Source organism: Lichenostomus cassidix, chromosome 4 (genome assembly GCF_008360975.1).
Source record: "Lichenostomus cassidix isolate B80296 chromosome 4, HeHo_3.0, whole genome shotgun sequence".
Taxonomy (NCBI): domain Eukaryota; kingdom Metazoa; phylum Chordata; class Aves; order Passeriformes; family Meliphagidae; genus Lichenostomus; species Lichenostomus cassidix.
In genome coordinates this window covers 12105037-12124686 of record NC_139484.1, presented here as the reverse complement: position 1 = coordinate 12124686, position 19650 = coordinate 12105037, and the positions used below count along the sequence as shown (strand labels likewise).

Here is a 19650-nt window from a genome sequence, read left to right as displayed (position 1 = left end):
AATCAAACAGCTGATTTTGTTTGCATTAGCTAACTGGGTGAAACATTGCTGAGGCTCTAAAGCCACAGTTAGGTAATGGGAAGAACTACTGTCACTTGGGAAAACAACTGGGCCCCTGAACTTGGCTCTGATGGATGTAATCAGATAGAAGTTGAAAGTATATATCATTCAGATACGCAAAATACTATGAAAAGAACCCAATCCACTCATATATTAAATACTGACTACAGCACAGGATATTAATCATAACACAGGGAGGTGGGAAGAGAAGGGAGCTGAATGCAGTGGACTGGTAAGAACCTGCTGACACTGAACTCAAATGGCAAAATACCATCCCTCTACCTTCAGTGGCTGGTCACAGTGTTATATAGCTGAGGGACAGATCACTGAATCACTGACAATCTGAATTAGGCCCAGATTCTGAAGAACTGACTGGTCGTTTATTGGATTTATTACCCAACAGCACAACTCAACTGTAACACCTCTTGCTGGAGCAATTTGGTTTTGGCTCTAAGCTGCATGTCCTTCACACTGTTGCAGTGCTGCATAGCACTAATGGTTCTATAAATAGTTTCCATAAACATAACCATTTCTATTCTGTCAATACATGTACATACTGTTGTACAGTATTACACTGCTCAGCCACTAAACCTGGACTGCTAAGTAGGACCAGCCTGGGCAACACTTTTGGAACAGCCTGTATGCTCTGCATGAAGCAGCTTCAAGGCTGCTCAGCTCACAACTTCTCACAGTTTTGGTCTGGGAAGCTCCACTGAGAGCAGCTACTTTGCAGCAAGTTCACAGAGAATCTATAAACCACCTTTTTTCGTGTAATAGAAAGGTTTGCTGTGTAACTCTCCTTCCTATCTAAAAGAAAGGAAGAAGGCCTGGCATCACACAGCCAAGCTAACCATTCCAAAATTCATATATGTAAAATTGCCTTTTCTGCTTGGTTCTCTCCATGTCTTTTAGGAAGTGATACCCTATACTGCATCACAGCTTTGGGTAAATGTTGAGCAGTGTTCCCTTTCTTGTTTACTTCTAGCTCTCTCCAAAGGTTCCCCTTTCTCTATTAATTACACACACCAGCCATGTCTACAGCTTCATAGCTCTCTCATTTAAGTCTACTAAAGTCTATTAGCAAAGTAACAGGTCTGAACCACTGTGGAGGTAACATGAGACCCATATCTGATTTGTGGCTCTGGAGGAAGCAAGTGAGAGGTACATTTGGGATGCAGCCTGGGTAACTCCAGCAGACACCACACCATTCCGAGCTTTGCAAGGTGTTGCTGCGTCCATCTACGTCTGATGAAACATGGGATGAATTGAGGCCAGTTCATCATCCACCAACAATGGCAGAGAGGACAGAAAGTACTTCTCATGAATGCTGCAATATGGGGATTCAGCAGCATCATTGGACTCCACACCCTGCTAGCTGCAGTTCAAAAGGTTAGCTTTGCACATGTATCTTGGCTATTTAGAATGGGTTTTTTAATATAGTTTCTATTGTGAACTTCATTACAGCTCAATATATATTCTTCCTCAGAGTGATGATACCATCTTAAAAATACAACTGGGGTTTTTATCATATTGTCTTCTTGTGTTAGTGGTGGATTCAAGTTACAGGAGACAATGGCAATGCCAACAGCAAATGTTGGCTAAATACTGACAACCTCTATGAAACTGGAGTGTGTTGAGATGATCACTGGCCACTATCTGAGGCAAGTCAGTTTTTAAGTTAGAACTTCTGGACTATCTGGATGAAAAAGGAATAAGGGATTGACCAGAAACAGATTTGGATAGTATGGCATAGCAGTAAACTGCTATAATTAAGATGGGCAGCTGAAAGCTTTAAAAGTAAGTGTCTCTCAGTAGCTATTTTAGACTTTCCCATATCTTTTCCTGTTTTAGCATCAAACCTACTATGTCAAAGGGAATGAAAAGAGCCTATCCTGATTCCAATAAACACCTCAGAAACAAAAGAAAAATAATGTAGGAAACTTTCATGAATTTCTCCAATCCAGGCATGTCAATTAAAGTAAAGAGTTATTATATTAAAAAATCTCTGCTAGTCTTACATGTTTATCTATCATTAGTTACAGGATTAAAAAGTACTGAGGCCAAAGATTTCTGACCTTGGAAAGGGATCTGTATTCCCAGAGCAAACCTAGCAGAGAACAGGCTCAGCTTCTAAACTGCACCTGCATATCAGGAAAATTAAATGTACCCCACCTGACTAAGGTGAAACAGCCTGGTTAAGTGTACAACTAGAAAGCCTTTCCTTCAGTGCACCTGCCCAGCTATCAGAGACATGGCTACAACCATTTCACTGAGCTCCCCTCAGCTCAACAACAGGCATTTGCTCCTTTGGGTTCAGGTATGATCACCTCCTCTTCATCTGTGAGCTGATATTGTCCAGGTACAGAAGTATCTTGATGATAACAATGGAAACCAGTGTTATTCAGGAAATAGGCAGCACTCTATCACTGCAAACCACAGAGTCTGTATTACCTGCCTGATTTCCTTAGTGGCTGGAATGGGATTATTCGGCTCTTTCAGTGGGAATCCTGTGCTATAAAGCAGTTCATTTATCTAGAGTGTCCTGTGAAGATAATTTTACCAAAGTGTGGGCTTACAGCCTGGCACTACTGTGGGTTTCAGTAGAAAAAACATTTCTGTTATGGTATTAAGCTCTAAAAAAGGCAAATTTATGCTTTAAATATAATTGAGGATTTTATTTTAAAACCTTATGGTTTTGGAAGCTGATTAAAATTTCATAGGGAAAGCTGAGCCTGAGTACTTGACAATGTGTCCTTTTAAAATAAATCTAGCAGGTAAGTCTCCTAAGTTTTGGAACTTTTCCACCTTGTCTGATTTCCTGGTACTTGTTCATACAGGTTTTGCCCTGTGAGCACACATTTGATTAGCTGTGAAATGGCACCTTTCCTTTCAAATGAATTTTGAAACTTCTTGTATTTAAAAATCTTCAAGGGCTTTAGGATGCAATTCTTTCCCCACTTTTCTACTCAGTTCAGTGTATTTGCTTCCACAGGAAAGACTAATATTGGGCACTGCATGTCCGGGAATACTCCCATTTAATAAGGAAAACATGTTTTACTAGGAAATGCTGAGTCATTCTCAATTCCCAGTTTGTACTGGGAAGAGCATGGGGGAGCACAGTTTTAAAATTGCATCACAGAACATGAGTAGCAATCTAAAGAAAAAGGAAATTACTCTCTCTTCATACATATGCATGCGTAACCTGTAGGAAATTTCAGTTCTCTTGTCAAAAAAGCAAAGAAAATCCTTTGCATTTCCAAGCTCTCTTTTGCAGTCTCAGCACTAATTTTAAATGAGTGTATCTCTGCTCCAACCCAGAGATGTGGAAGGAAATGTAGTATCTGAATCTACTCCCTTTCTGGTAAAAATACCCCTTTAATTTTGTTGAAGTCAACAGGTGGCTTATGATTTGACCTTGTTTCTTTAGAATGCATTTTTGCTCTAGGTTACAGTTCCTTGCTTCACCACAAAAAAAGCACCAGTCACATACCTTGGCTCCTTTATATGTTTGGGGCTTTTTAAATCCTTCTTCTAAATTATGATTTTTGTTAGTCTCATTCGTGAAGTCCCATGGCATGAGGCCTCAGCGTAACAAAATCTTTCAGAGGTGCACTGCTGGCTTTCTGGGCTAACACACATTCATGAGCTATGCTGGCTGCTCATTTGAGGCACTCTTCACCCTCAGCAAACCACACAGTTAGGATTCGGCATAAAGATAATTGAACTTCATTGTTTTACGCAGCATTTGTGCCAATTAAACATAGCGCTAGCTGACTGGCTTCAGCCTTGGTTCAGTGTGTCTGGGAGACTCAATACTGTGCTGCAAACCGGGATTTCAGTATTAAGAAATGCATTATATTAATAATATCAATAACTGGCACTGTTCAACGGGAGCCTGCTCTGTCAGCAGCTAGAAACCCACATAAAAATGGTGCTGTGAGGCCTGTACTCCCTGCTCAGGGATGTTTGCAGGTAAACTTCCTTTAATAAAGTGCCTGGGAAATCCAGCCAGCAGCCAGGCACTGGGTAAGCGAGGTTAAATTAACTCCGAGCATAGAGTGAATTCATCCTTCCTTCCAAACTTTTTAGAGGCAACCACCAAGCAAACCCTGGCAGCCACCGGCGGGGCCCGTCTGCACAGAGGTGTCCCAGTGCCGCCAAGGAAGGCGGACAAGGACAGGGTTATCCTCGCGGCGGTGCAACTCCCCTGGGGCGCAAGGGCTCGCGGTTTCACGCGGTTTCACCCGGGCGGGAAGCCCTTCCTGGCACCGGGATTTCGTGGCCAGCGGCTGGGTTGGTGGCGGGCGCTTCCCGGCTCCTTCCCCGCCGCCTCCGCGGAGCTGGCCCGGGGCGCCTCGGCCGCGCCTCCTGCCGGCCCGCCCCGCCCGCGCGGCCTCAGCGCTGCCGGAGCGTCAGCGGGAATTTCCAGCCAGGAAGTGCGGCGGGCCGGGGCTAGGGGCGGCGGCTGCGCGGGCCGGGGCCGGGCGGGTGCCCTCGCCGGTGGGGCGGGCGGGAGGGAAGGAGGGGGAAAGTCCGCGGGGAGCCGGGCCGCGGGCGGCGGCACGCCGGGGTGCATGGCGCGGCGCTGAGAGACCGCCGGCGGCGCAGCGCGACGAGGAGGAGGCTCCGCCAGCCTTGCCACGGTGAGCCCCGGGCGGCCCCTGACCCTCCCGTGTCCCTAGCTCGGGCAGCTCGGCAGCCCCCGGAGCGCAGGTTGGCCGCGGGAAGCTGTGCCCGGCGCCTCTGCCCTCGGCCCGGGCGCGGAGCTGCCGTGAGGGATTGCCGCGGGTTCGCGTGCAGCCGGCCGGGCAGCGGGCGGGATGCTCGGCTGCCGCCGGGTTAGCAGGGCTCTTCGCAGCGAGGGGAGGGTGTCCGCGACAGGCTGCACAGTAACGGGAAAACAATCTGCCAGCCCAGGTCCTGCCGCTCGCACAGCGGCAGCTCGCAGGCAAGGAGGTGCTGCTGCCTCTGTCGCTTTTGGTTTGGAAGGTGACGCTGAGCCTGGGACACGGCCGGGCTCGGCGTGCAGGTGGTCGCCGCGAAACCGTGGGGCTGGCGCGGCAGCTCCGGGTGTGCTCGGCTCGGGTGTTGAAAGGTACCACATAGTGAGGGGTTTAAAGGGGATTTAGTGGTGAGGGATGGAACCGAAATGTTCTCGGCGCGACGAGGAGTATTACCGCCGCTGGTTGCTCGGTTACATTTGACCTTGAAACCCAAGAATATCGAACTTCTTACCATCTTACCACTATTGATGCTTTCTGCTTTGATGGTAACTTTGGCGAAGAAGTGCTACTGCCTTATTTTCTGTGAGTGCAAAGCGGACTGTTGTTTGTGTGACATGAGCTGTGTGCTGCCGGGCCATTATCATCATGTTGTACTGCTGTGGAATTTCATTCAAATAACTAAATGTGAGTGCCTGAGAGCTTTTGGGGGAGTAAGACTTTGGAGGCAAGGGATCATCTCCTGCATTGCAACTTCCCATCTTAAAATGCTCAAAATCTTGCTTAAGAATAACATTTTAAAGGAAATACAAATTATTATTGTGGTTATTATTAAAAGTGCTTTTAAAGTGCTGCTTATATTTGATATATTTTGTGCTTCACAAGTCCTCTTTTCTCTTACTCCATTCAGAGAAAAAAGCAGATGAATTCTTTGCTCTATCACCTTGTCCTGTAAGGTGCTACACCACCACTGTCAAGTTTACAGAACAGGGTTGAAAATAGAGCACTTCGGTTTTATTGACATCCGGAGTCTCTGTGCTATGCACTGTGTAGTGTCAACTTCTGAAATAGTGTTTCAGTCAGAGCATTTTTATTCTTTCATAAAAGAAAGTAGCTGCCCGTTCTAGGAAAGCGTTAACCAAGACGTCATTCTGAGATAGCATCCTGTCTGCAATGTTTTGTAATCTGCAGAAATGACTGCAGTTTATGAGAAAATGAAAGAGAAAAAAGCAGCCTGTAACCATGCAGAAGTAGATGCTCTGTACTGCAGTCTTCCCAAGAATTTAATTAACAGTTACGCGGAAATATTTATTGTCAGGATCTGCCACAGAGTGCGCAGATTTCAAGGAATCTCAGTGCTGAAATCTGTGCAGGAACTGTTAAATAATTTAATTTGAAACACTAAACAGAGAGGAAAAATCTTTTTTCTTTCCACTCTTTGTCCCCTTGGTAAAGAAAGAAATGTCAGTCAACAGAGTCATCCAAAAATGCAGTTATTTTCTCATACAAGAAATGAATACATTATGAGTTAAGGTTGTAAAACAGAACAGCTTTATATCACTTTGCATCGTGTTGTGTGTTTTCAAAAAACAGTGTTGTAGCAGATAAACTTCATACTTGTACTCACTTTGGTCCGGCAACACTTTGGTAATGTTTTTGTACTATTTATTTCAAAATCAGAAAAGTTTGCTGGATAAAAATTGTGCTGGAAGAGAGAACAAGAGTATCTTGGAAGAAGGAAAGAGGGTGGAAAGCAGACAGTGGTGTTTTATTTATGTGCACATTTGAAAAAATTCCTACTTTCTTTGTTGAAAAGTAGCAGTTCTGATTGTTTCCCTGTTACTATGTATTTTACTTTTTAAAATTAATTTTAATAATAAATATAAATTTAAGTTTACTTAAAATTTTGTCTTTGAGAAACTCAATAATAAATTTAAATTTACTTTTTTCCTTGAGGTGGCATTGCATGAATTCAGTAATAGATACCTACAAATAAATATCACTGACATATATTTGCTAATTAATAGATTTTTGAGTTTTCTTTTCATTGTTGCCTTTTCCAGACTTTTCTAATGCCACTTTTTTGTGAATACATGCAAACTGCAGAAATATGTTCAGTTAGGAATTCATATTATTGTGCATTTTGATGACTCTGGAGGGACAGGAACTAAGTTTGAAGGCCTGTGAGTCTTTACCATCGAAGGTGCTTGTAATTCAAAGTGGATGTTGTTTTTGAGGTTGCAAAGATACAGTGAAAGACACTATATCTTTTACTAACTTGTAGTTGGCTTTCTGATGTAGCTAGTGTGGAGAAAATTCGCTTGTGGTCTTCGGAGATTCTGGTTAATTCTCCTGTGTTTTTATGGATTGCTTCAAACTGTACTTGCTGAAATATTTTCACCTTTCAGAGCTGTGTTTGTCAACTCTAAATTCAGAAGTGTTAGTCTTAAAGAAAATTGTTACTCATTTATGTAAGCAACTAATCAAAAGTCTATACACTTAAAAAGCCATTTTTTCAACATGTTGATAGCTTTCCTTTTGTTCTCTGACAAAATAACACAACTACTGTAAAACAGAGAGAAGATAATGAATGTTTCAGGCAGGTAATGAAAAAGCAGTTCCTGGTTTTGGTCACTTTTAGCTCTCACTTAGGCATTTCAGAAGTGGAAGTTGTAATTTGATGTCCTTTAAAGAAGCTGTGAACCTTTCATGAAGTTCTGTGTTGATAAGATCATAATTATGATTGTCATTAACTGTGCCCTTAGGTCAGTCAGGCACTAAGTTTTCATCTCACTTTGAGCATAGAAATAAATCAGTAAGTTTTCTTCAGTGCTTTCTTTTAAACGTGTATTTTGCTGAAGCACTGTTGTCAGTTTCAAAAGTAAGGCCTTAAAAGATGTTTCAAGTTATTATAGTCTCAAGGTAAAACCTTTTTTTTAGCATTTAGGTGGAGCTGGCAGATCATGTGTGAGGAGGAAGCTACTATTGCTGTTGCTAGCCTTATTTACCCCTTTTAAATTCTATGTTCTTTTGAAAAGTGGTGACAGATAGATACACACCTTTTTCCCCCCTTCATTTAAAATACTAAACTGAAATGCCCCTGTGTTTCATCGTGTCCTCCAAGCAAACTGTTGACAGGTCAGGAGCAAAGTAGGTCTGAGTTGTGTGGTTTGGGTTTATTTGGGGTTTTTTTGCTTGGGTTTGGCTTTGTTTTTTTGTTTCTTCTAAAGATCATATTTCCATCCCTTTAAACTCAGGCAGATTTTAACACACAGATGAAGTATAAACAAAGGAAGCAGGTGGGGTTTTTGGTCTTATTAGTTTAGTGCAAGTGAGTTTTGTTGTATCATAGGTTACTGCAGAGCATTGAGACTGCAGGAGTTTTACAGTTTCTTCGTAGAAGGCAAAAAAAAATAAACCGTGGTGAACACTTTGGGATTGTAGATTTGAAAAGCAGGTATAACTGTTATGGTGCTGGACTCAGCTCTGCCTGTTTAGCTCCTCTGACTGGTGGTATTTAACTGATTTTGTCCCATTGTGATTTTAGTGGTTGTTCCAAACCAAAAGGACGAGAATCCCTTAGTTCACTTTTGCCATTGCACTGGTAACAGCTCTTGCTATTTTCTGAGCCCACTTTTGCCCCTGCTGTTCATGAAATGGGGGACTTTGTCTTCAGTAGGAGCCCAGAGCCTTTGTGACTGTACTTGGTGATACAGCAAACCTTGTGTGAGCTGAACTTCTGCAATCTTGGTTTTACATGTTACTGGGCTTCTCAGAAGCACTGTTCTCCCTGTGCCCCCTCTACCCCTGGGGAAAAAAAAAGTTTGCAGTTTAATATTAATGATTCATTTCACTTCAGACTTATTAAATGGGGGGGTGTGGTATGTTCAGTTAAAATTTGACTTTGATGGACAGCTTTATATGAACTAGAGATGTTTTTAAAGAGCGTTCAATGACTCTTGTTAATCTGGAGGAGAAAGTAACAGGAATTTAATGTCATATTCATGTTAGTTCAAGTAGCATTGGCACTCCACATGGCTAAAATACAATGTAGTTACTAGAGCTGTTTTTCTGTATTGAATCTCAGTATTTTTACATCTACTTAGCACTATACTTGTACCAGAATATGTTTGCCATATATTTGAATACTGTTTGTTCCTTTGGTTTAAGTTGCTTTGAATGTGTTTTAGCAAAAACATTCTAACATTATTCCAACAATATAATGGAAAAACAGTTTATATGTTTATGGCATTTTAGTATTTCCTCTTGATATATTAGTTCACTGCTTTGATACTTGGGAAGGGAATAAAACAAAAACTCTGTTTGCAAACATAGTTAATAGAACATCTTTTAGGTAGTCCAGTTACTCTTTGCCAAGGGAACTTTCTTATGCTATGGCTTTTTTTTCTTCAGATCTAGTGGTTATCTGCTATAATAAATTTGATTCTAGGTTTCATAAAATAATTCTGCACTCAACCATTCTGATTTAGAGCATCACGCTTGTGAAATCTTGAATACTTGAGATTGATTTAATTTCATAAATATTCTGTAGTTTTTATACTGTTGTCAAGTAATGCCTCTGCTCATGACTGAAAATACCTGAAAATTTTAACTTCAGCAATTTAAAAAATTTAAAAATACACAGGCACAACTGCCAGGTCTCACCCAACAGGAAATAATAAGCAAGCTTAATTAGTCACAAGAGGAGGCAATTTGTGTTGTTATATTAGAAAAACAAACAGTGTCATTTAGGGTAATGTGGAGTTATTGCAGCTGCACAGTGGATGACAGAAAGTCTGTAGAGGAAATTAGAATCTTTGATCCAAATGTCACTCTGCACAAACTTTTTCACCATTGTATACTGAGAAGTTGCCCTAAAATCTTTATTGAGGGATTACATGTCTTTGCAGTACCTGAAGGACTGTGAAAAATACAACTTCCTCATGTCACTTTGGTGGAAATGGAGTGTTGTTTCCTCAAAACAGCTCCGTACACCCCCAGGTATTGAAGCCATAGCTGGAAGAAGAAATGGTAGCAAACATTTCAACATTTAAAGGCAAATTTCAAATCTGTTTCATTACTGAGTTAAAATCCCTTGAAATAACATAGTTGGTGGGGCTTATTGTCAGCATGAGTGAGTTAGCAATCACTTCTTGTGTTTTTTAACATGTTTTTCCTTCCTATTTGTGCTAAAGACATTTATGCCAGTATTGTGGGTGAAAGTGTGCATGATGTTCCCTTAATATTTTAGTTCTATTTACTTTGCATATTACAGAATACCTTAGCTGTTTATCATCTCTTACTTTGAATTAAAGGTTTTGTGCTCTGGAGCTGTACTTCTAACATTCTGGGAAGAATAACTGGGTTGCAAGGGAAATGGAGTTGAGAGGTGGCCAGAAGTAAAGTGAAAATGCTGTGTGTTGAAAGGAGTGGGCAGCATCCTGACTGTGAAGGGACTGCAGTGGTGAAGGGTTGAGACTGAGCAGCTTGGATTGGTATCTCTGCTCTGTCAGAGCAGATCGTGGTCTGGCCTCCAGCCAATATCTTCTCAGCAGCTCTAGTCCTGTTTCCAGCCCTGAGCCAGCAACCCAAAGTGTCTATTGCACAAGACCTTTTCCCAGCATCTCTGTTTGGGAAATGCTGATCTCTAAAACGATTGTCCCTGTACAGATACAGAGTATGTTTTGCGAAGGGTGGAAGAGTGAGGCTCAAGGATGGATAGCTGCCACTTAAAGTTAAGAAAGCAGCAGCAGGTGGGACACATCGTGGTGTCTGTACAGTACAGCAGTTACTGTTTCTACCTCAGTAATTCATAGCTGCTACAGGAATGTGGAGAATTTGGTGTTGCTCCTGAAAACATAGTTCTCTGTAATGAGATCATCTGCCATGCTTTATAGCCCTGATGTAGCAAAAATACATATATGAAACACACAGGTCTTTCCTTCATTTTTATCCTTATTCCTTTCTATTTTTAGTGAGCAAAATAAACAGGCTAAGAGCATAACCACACTGAATTTAATTGCTTTCATTCAGTGTCCTGTTAAAGAAGTTTATTTTTAAAAGGTAAATTCCAGAAAAACCCGAGTTAAAGAAAAAAGCACTCTGCTAGCAAACTTTTCAGGAAGACTTGTTCTTTCAGTGTATCAAGTCAGTTGAAGTGTAGTAGTTGAGTATCCCATTGTAAGACTTGCTTTCTGAATCCCAGCCGTGAAAGGTAAGAACAGGCTGATGGAAAACATCTCATAAAGTAAGAGATGGTTTAAATGAATTTCCTCATGGAATTACATCCATCAGACTAATTTCAGTTTACATGTGCAATGAACTGGATAATTGTATAAAGGCAGTAGGAAGAAGTTTGTAGGGATTAGATTGGATACTTGTGTTAAAGACAACAAGGGTTTACCTCATGCTTAAAATTCAGGCTGGAAAGTTGAGAGAAGTAAAGGGAAGGATCTGTACCTGTGAAAAATCAGTGGGCTGTAAAAAGTTGGGTAAGGAAATTTGTCTTGCTTTTTAAAGGGTAAACAGGCACAGTGGAGTTTGGAGAACAACAGGGAAGAGCTCTGAAATCAAATGATTGAGATAAAGAGAAATGAGAATTCTTGTTTGTGGATTACAGCATTCCTACAATAATTATGTTGTTTCCATTTTAAATGGCTGCTTCTTTTGAAGCTTTAAAGCAAATATTCAGAGTACAATAAATCAAGTCATGTTCTTCCAGCTGTGCCTACTTGTGCCTTGTATCATTTGGTTATTGAGGAGGAGCAGTGGTGCAAAGTACCTGCTGTTAGGTTTGCTCAGTGGTTTGGTGGAACACAGTAATCTCCTGTATATGTATATATGTCTTCCTAGTTTTTTTCACTTTTTCTCCCTTTTAAAACCTTTTTCACAATGGTGATTGACCTGCTGTGAGGAGAAAGGAATATGTATGCATATGCACAGGCATACACACTTACCCTCAGAAGGTACAGTTGTGTGGTTTTGGGCAAGTTTAGCTGGATTTTATGTTTTCCTGTTGCACTAGGAGCTAAACAAAGTTTTTTCACCCACCTTTGAATTTTCACACTTATAAATACTGTGAATTGAAATGTCTAGTTTCCTGTGCCCCATTATCTGAAAGACTTGACGATCTCCAGGGTGGAGACTACTGTGGTTGATTGTGGTCTGCAGGTGTTGGGGTATTTTTTTAATTGTAGCTTTTACCTTGCAGTACAATGTGGGAATTGGAGGTTATGCAGGAGGTAGGCATATCTAATAACATGAACTCCCACAAAACTATTTTAATCCAGTTGTCCTCAAATGAGAGAGGTGGCAATCTCTGATCCATAATACAGTTCATGTAATGAGAGAATGAGCAAAGCTACTCAAGGTAGATGCTAATCTTACCACTTGATGCATATGGGAAAGGTACTTAAAAACTGGAGCAGTAAGGGAAGGTTACATAGTTAACGCTAGGATCAATTTTTCTGTAAGTGTCTTTTTGGGGTTTTAATCCTGTTACCAACTCTGTGGATTTGCACCAGTTTTCATGTAAGAGGAAGTGTAGGGATTTGTTAACTGGATAAATCTTAAGGAAACAAACTGTAATTTAAAGGTAGGGCTCCCTGAACATTTTTGTTACTTGTTTGGATTTGAAGAGGACAAAACATAGTGAAACTGAGAGTGTTTTCAGTCATTTAGAAGGGTCATGTTAAACATCTGGGTTAATCTTTGTCTAGGCCCTGATAAAGCAATCAAGTGTGAGTTTAAATACACAAAGGTGTACGTTTGCACATCTTAATTATAATCTGTTTATAATAAACTGGCTTAGCATTCAGGCCAGAGAGAATGTCTTTAACCTCTCCCCCAAGCACTGCAGCTGATTTCAACACAAAAGATCTCAAGAGGCATCTGTACTTCTGGTGTGAGAGAGATTGTGTTTATTGCCTGGTTAGACATTCATTAATACCTACCTACAGCCAGCCAGGTACTATGTGGGTAGTTACCTTGCTGCTTCCAAGTGTGCTGTTCCTAGAACAATGGAATAGTTTGGTTTGGAAGGGAGCTCAAAGATCATCTAGTCCCAACTCCACCAGGTACCCTGGGTGAAGATGCATTCCACTGCCATGAATTGTCCAAATTGCTCAAAGCCCCATCCAGCCTGGCCTTGAATGCTTCCAGGGATGGGGCATCCACAGCTTCTTTGGGCAACCTGTTCCAGTGTTTCACCACCCTCACAGTGAAGGATGATTTCTTCCTTATATCTGATCTAAACCCACCCTCTGTCAGTTCAAAGCCATTCCCCCTTGTCCTATCCCTACATGTCCTTGTGAAAAGTCCCTCTCCAGCCTTCCTGTAGGCCCCCTTGAGGTACTGGAAGGTGCTGTAAGGTCTCCCTGGAGCTTTTTCTTCTCCAGGCTGAACAATCCCAGCCCTTCCAGCCTGTCTGCAGAGAAGAGATATCCCAACCCTGTGGGCATCTTCCTGACCTCCTCTGGACCTACTGCAGCAGGTCCATGAGCTGCGTGTGCTGAGGAGCCCAGAACTGACCTGGGGAGGTTCTGAGCTTTAAAAATGCTCCCACTGCAGGGGGAGCATCTTTAAAGGCTGCTGTTTTGCTGTCATGACACTGTTCACTGCATCAGCCAAAAAGCCAGAAATTACTGTTTTGCAAATGTGAAACTGAAGGACTGATTCAGATCCACATAGGGTTTTGCTTCTGTATGGGTTTTAAGTTTTACGTCAAAGTGCTTTAAATGAAAAGTTTTCAGAAGTAATGCCTCTGTGCTGTTTTACCACTTGGTTGGAAAGTCACTTATTGTAGAAGTGTGGATGTGACCAGGAAGCACAGCAGGTGCTTCCAGAAGCACCTGGAACATCCAGAACACTGCCTTTCTTCTGCAGAACTCTGCTGGAGAGAGAGGGGTGCAGTCTGAGGAACTAGAACAGAGACAGTAGAATGTACTGTAACATTTATTCTGTGGGGCTTACAGAATAAGCTGTGAGGTGCTTTGCTTGAAAGTTTGGCAAAATACACGTTTAGCAAAAAGGCAAGTCGGCAGATGACATTCATATTACCTCCTCAGAATATTTTATTTTTATGAACAAGCATGTTTACCATGTCATCTGGAAGCTTCAGGATTTTGGAACACAATTTTGCATATGTGACTCATGGAATAGTAAGTGTTTAAGTATGAGAGATCACAAAATAAGACTTTTAAGAGCAGTTTTTATTCTGTTTATGTGGAAGAAACCTGGCATTTGCACTCACAGTTACCTAATCAGGGTGTAACAAAAGGGTGGGTATTTTCTGACACTTTGTAAAAAAAGTTGGCTATTGATGTTTTCAGATTGTTTTCTATAGTAGCTACCCCTTTCACTAAGAAGTGTTTGACAAAAATGTTACAAGTTATTTCAGTGATTTAAGTAACTGGTCAGTTGGAGATAATGTTATTTTTATTCTTTCTATGAAACAGAAGTCAAATGAAGACATCTTAGTAAAGTTTGTTGTATCCTGAGGGTTTTATCCTACTTTGTATGTTGGCTTTTCCATAAAGATTAATAGTAAGAATGGCAAATGGTTGATGAAAATAATGCTTTGCAGAATGTGTCTGTGAGACGGTGTGATTGAGTGGTATTTTTGTCTTGCTGACATCCTGTTGTATTAGGTGATGAAATGCAAAATCAGTGACATTGGCTGCTTGTTATATCTGTTTTAACTTTTGGCTGAATTCTTATGACCAGTTATTTGATATTTGCACAAATATTACAAATAAACATTGCCCAGTAAATATTTCTAAAATCGATTTACAGTCAAGTGTGTACTTCTTTTTCTAGGTTAAAAACCAGTTGTATCCACATGAACCTTTTTTTCATTGAAGTCATCTCTGTATTAAGTGTCTTCCTATTTCTCCATTTTAATTTTTGTTATATTTTCTGCTTTGTGGAGAGTGGCTGACTATGTGCTGCCTTTAGAGCTTGTTAACAAGCAGAGTTGGGCCTCCATCTAGGTGAAGTACCAAAGTATTCCAATTTTCCTTTTGATATTTGCCTTTCTAGTTCCTGTAGAAGGTACATGGTGACTCAGTTTTTCTTTAATGATTTACTGATCTCTTGCACTTCTCTTTGACAGTGCAGTAGGTTTGCACAGTTCTCTCTGCTTTGCTGGAAAACATGGCTCATGTTCATTGTGGTGGAATATGAGGGCCAGTGACATGTTTCTGTCTTTTGTTAGTTATTAACATTATTCAGTGTCTGTTGCACGCAAACATGAGTCTCTTGAAATATTCATACTGTTATTTTCAGATATTCCCTTGGGGAGCCTTATTTAGTGAGATCTGCATAGGGGAAATTGTAGTTTTCAGTAACATCTACATGAGAGGAAATAACACTAATATTTTCTAATAGACCTAATACATTCCTAAGAAAATTCACTGGGTCTCCTACTGGTCCTTGTAAAACTAAGCCAAGCTAAACTTTGCCAGTGTCCAACATTTACGTGTAGACCTGTGGGAAAGAGTTACATATGAAGTGCATCCATAATTATCATTGTCAGCACAGAGTTGTTGTGAGTGCTGAGCACTTCTGAACCCCTGGAAATAAAGGTGTCCAAAATTAGTCAGTAATTGACTCCTGGTTTTATTTTAAAATTTTTTTAAATACTGTCTGTTCTTTCTTCGGCATCTTTATTTGCATTTAGTAATACAACACAAGAAAACTGTTAGGGTTCCTTCATGAATGCCCACAATGTTCTTTTTATTGTATGAAAGTGAAGAGTTCTGCTATTTCTATGATAATGATTTTGCTTAAACTCTAATAGCAGAATAGTCAGAGTAAAGACAGAAACAATTCCTGATTTTAAGAAATTTCGACTTCCGGACTTTGACTGTAATTTTTAATTTCTTGGCAGTAGGCAATGGAAAATCCTTACTGTAGCCTGTCTTGTTCTTACATTGTCCTCTCCAAATACAGAGGAATTTTAAAAGTATTTTAGAAATCATTAATGTTATGAGTAAAATAAAAAGTGTCAGAGTTGGGGCTTTTAAATGAACATTTTCCATGCTGCTTTATTGCTGTACATTGGACAAAAGAAAAGGGGGAGTTCTAACCATGTTTTTGTGTTTCAGGACTTAAAATGGCGGGAGAAGATTCCTATATTATGGGAGTATCTGATCCCCAGGTGAGTGAGCTTCTGTGTTTTCAGTATCCCTCTATCCTCTCCTAGCTCTCTGTTTAGGCTTTCTCTCAGACTGTCCTGTCATTTCCTAGGCTTAACATGGACATAGAAAAGCATTCTGCATTGGCAGAAATCAGGGCTTTTTTCCCCTAAGGTGGTTTTTACGTGACCTGTAAGGTGCCTTGCCACTGATTAAATGGCTGAAATGAGAGGGAAGGCTAGGCCTGCTGAATTTAGCAGTTGAAACAAGACTTACTTTTATGCCCTGCATGCCTGTGACACTTGCTCTGAAATTTCTTCTGTGGTGGACATTGGACTCTTTCTGAAAATAAAGTCCCTTATGCCCTAAAAGGCCTTTTTGTGTAATTTTTGGTGATGTTTGCATTGACATTGAAGACTAAAATGTTTCTTCAGTCACACAGATCCATAGGCCTAGCTCTTCAGGAGCTCTTTCTGATTTTCTTAGTTAATTTAATAAATTATTTGAACTGAGAGAATGGTGCTTGGGTGAAAAGTTTAAGTGAAAGACAGGTAATTTCTACTCACCTTAATTTTCAAAAAGCAGTATTTTCTCCTTTATGCTTGCTCCACTTTGGAAGAAGATAGATTTATACCTGACAGAAATTACAGTAAATTAAGACATGCCACTGTTTTAAAAAAAATCTAAAAATTTAACTTTAACCTCGATGTACTGTTTTCTTGCATTAGAGCTTGTAAATATATTTACATAAGGAATGTAGTCTGGTGGGGTTTAATCAGAGAAGTGCAAATGAAAACTCACAGGTTCGTGGCAAGGCCTTGGGCAAGACTTGGGTCAGATTTTCAGAGTTTACTGCATAAGCTCTTTAGAATTTGTAGCTGTTAGTGCATGTAAGCAAAATGGGTGTTTAGAAACTGTGCTGAGGTTGGTGTGGTCTCATGAGTTTGGTGAAACTTGGGTAAGTGCTGTCAGCTCTGCTTGCACTGCTTCTGCCAGCAAAATTAAAAAAGCTATAAAATGTTTATGTAATTCAACAAGGTGTTTGCAGTCTCAATATTTACAGAAAACTTTGAAGTTCTTTGCTGATAGATGTTTTATGCAACGATGTATATATGTAATAGTGAAGAGTGTATTTTCTTTCAACATAGATGTTTGCAGTGGATCAGTTTATGGGAATGAATGCATTATTCAATAGTACCAATTACATCACTTCAGACTTACCACTACGAACAGGTAGGAACCCTTACTGTTTCATGGTGCTATTGTTCTGCTGATTCTTCCTGTTTGTTTTCTTTTGAAAAGTTCTTTGCAGAGGCTTTTCTTGTTTACTGACTTTTATTTTGTTATACTAGATTGCAAAGTTGTCAGCTAGATTTTTTATTACATCTTTTTGCATATCTTTCTTCTTACCCTCATGAAACTTTTAGCAGTGAGGCACATCTGATTTTCTCGTGGCTTGTACAGAAACTGAAAGTTTCAACAGTTTCCCAGGTGAAACCAGGACAGTGACCAAAGATCTTTGAGTGACCCGATTTTATAAATTATTTTCTTGGGGCTTTTTTCTAAATTTGCACCTTCAGTGAGTTACATGTTTGTATTGCCAGTTGCAGACTGTAATGTGTACTGTTTTTCCTTTTGAATGCCGTTTCACTTGTTGTAGTAGTTCTTGAGGTGCTTGTTTCTCACTAATAAAATGTAGAGAATATTAACTTCCTGTACCATTCGAATCTGTTTTTCCTTCTCAGTGTCTTCTCTGTTTCCTGTGAAGTGGCAGTGTGGTATTAGAAGCACCTGACAATTTCCTGAATAACACTAGTTTGAAAGTTCAGACAAATTTTGCAACAAACCACTGAAAATAAGCAAGTAGTATTCTGCAAAGGTCTGATAAGCATTTCTTACAGTATGCTTCCAGAGCAGTAAGAACAAATACAAGTCTGTTACAGCTCAGTCAGTATTAGCTACTTGATCAGCCTTGGTCTGGTTTTGCTTATTAAAGTTCTTTATAAATATTGCTTCTGGCATGAATTTGGAAAACTCTCTTCTCCTGCTTGATCTATTAGAATAGCTGACACAAAAGGAAGAAGGAAATAAAATTTTACTTAAGCTTAGGAGGTTGTTTTCAATATATAGCTCCAATATAGCTATTCCTGTCTTTTACCATGGCAGCTTTCTCTTGTTATCTTTTTGACTCTGTTGTACCAGGATGTAGCTGGTATTTTATGTATTGCAAACTACTCTCTTTGGCTGAAAGTGCAAACCACTTCTGATTGCAATATTTGATTCACTTGACAGCAGTGAAGGGGTAAGGGGTAAAATGAAATAAGCATTTAGCATTTCCCTTTGTAGGTAAAATTCCACCCTAAAGTAACAATAAATGCTGGTTTTAAAATAAAAATTAAAGTGTGCTTACCATTTTAGTGTTTCCTTGTTTAAACCATTCTTGTTTTTTTGAAAGAGTAGTAGCAAGAAAAGATGAAAAAACACATGGTACAGATAATTTTGTTTCAAGATAAAATGCTCTGATGAGCAAAGCTCTTGACAAATATGGAAAAACATGCAGCAAATTAATGTTGCAATCATTTGTTTACAGTGTAATCTTATTAAGGCAGATAAGTAAGATTCGTCAGTGTAGGATTAAAGGGCTTGTGCATTGTAGACCAAGGGTTTTTTTTCTCCCAGTTTCTGTTCAACAAACAAGGTTTTGAAATTTCCCTGTAATGAGCTCTTTTACATGTACCTTTTGAGCTTACCCTGTACTCTTCAAGCCAAACTCATTCCATACAAATTATTCAGTTATATAAAACTAATTTTCAGATGACTGTGTCCTGTTTAAAGCATAAAACAACTGTTTTCAAAGCCATGTCAAGGAGTTAAGAATTCACTGAGTTCTGCAGCCACAGAAAACTCTTACTGAGTTAAGTCTAGCTCTGTCCTCTATTTGCAAAATTGCTTAGAAAAAGGCCTGTTTAAGTGCCACTGCTCTTGTCTACTACTGCACTGTAGGTGACAAGTTCCTTGTGCAGAAAATGGGTTTTCATGAAGGATCCCAGATGTCAGATTATTGCAAACAAAAAGTTAATCATAAGATCTAGAAAAAAAGTTGATTATTTCAACAGCCTCTGATGGTGCTGCAGGTGGTTTGTTTCTTGAACAGTATCCCAATAATGCTTACTTCCTCCCCTGCTTGGAGCTGTACTGCATTGTTACTGTGGACTAGTTCTTCAATTATAAGGTAATATAATAATTTCAATATTCTACTTTAGTGGTTTTCAAGCAGGGACTAATGATTTCTTTCTACACAGCAAGGTCAGCTAAAAAATTCATGTGGGATTTTCCAAAAGTACTTCCAGCTGAGATATGGAGAGACTGAAATAAATGTTCTTAAAAGGATTTTTCTCGGAAAGTTGGATGATTAAAGCAGAAAGAACCAAGGACATTAATTGTTCCCCATTATTTGGTTGTGGTGCATATATCTTTCAGTCTGTGCATTCATAAATGTCCAATGTCAGACCTGTTACACTGGCAGACAGGTTTAATGTATAACCATGGATTGCCATGTCGTGCCAGCATAGCTGATTCAACAAATAGCTGGGGAATTTGGGGACTTTCTGGTGATAGATGTTCTGCTGTTACATTAACATTTACAGTAATAGTAAAAAACCTTTGAGATGTTGGGACAAGGATTTTCTCAACATCGTTGTCAGCACTGAAGTGTCTTTGTTTGCTCCTTTTTC

General features: G+C 40.0%; 1 protein-coding gene across 3 annotated transcripts in view; it reads left to right on the top strand.

Moving 5' to 3' along the window:
• Positions 1 to 4573: 4573 nt before the first annotated feature.
• NFKB1 (nuclear factor kappa B subunit 1) overlaps positions 4574 to 19650 on the top strand; it is a 56103-nt gene continuing 41026 nt past the window's right edge. For all 3 annotated transcript variants that reach the window (XM_085057920.1, XM_085057921.1, XM_085057918.1), the window contains exons 1-3: positions 4574 to 4703; positions 15887 to 15939; positions 17065 to 17149. In XM_085057920.1, coding sequence (XP_084914046.1) covers positions 15895 to 15939; positions 17065 to 17149 — 130 coding nt within the window. In that variant the 5' untranslated portion in view covers positions 4574 to 4703; positions 15887 to 15894. The remainder of the gene's footprint in view (positions 4704 to 15886; positions 15940 to 17064; positions 17150 to 19650) is intronic.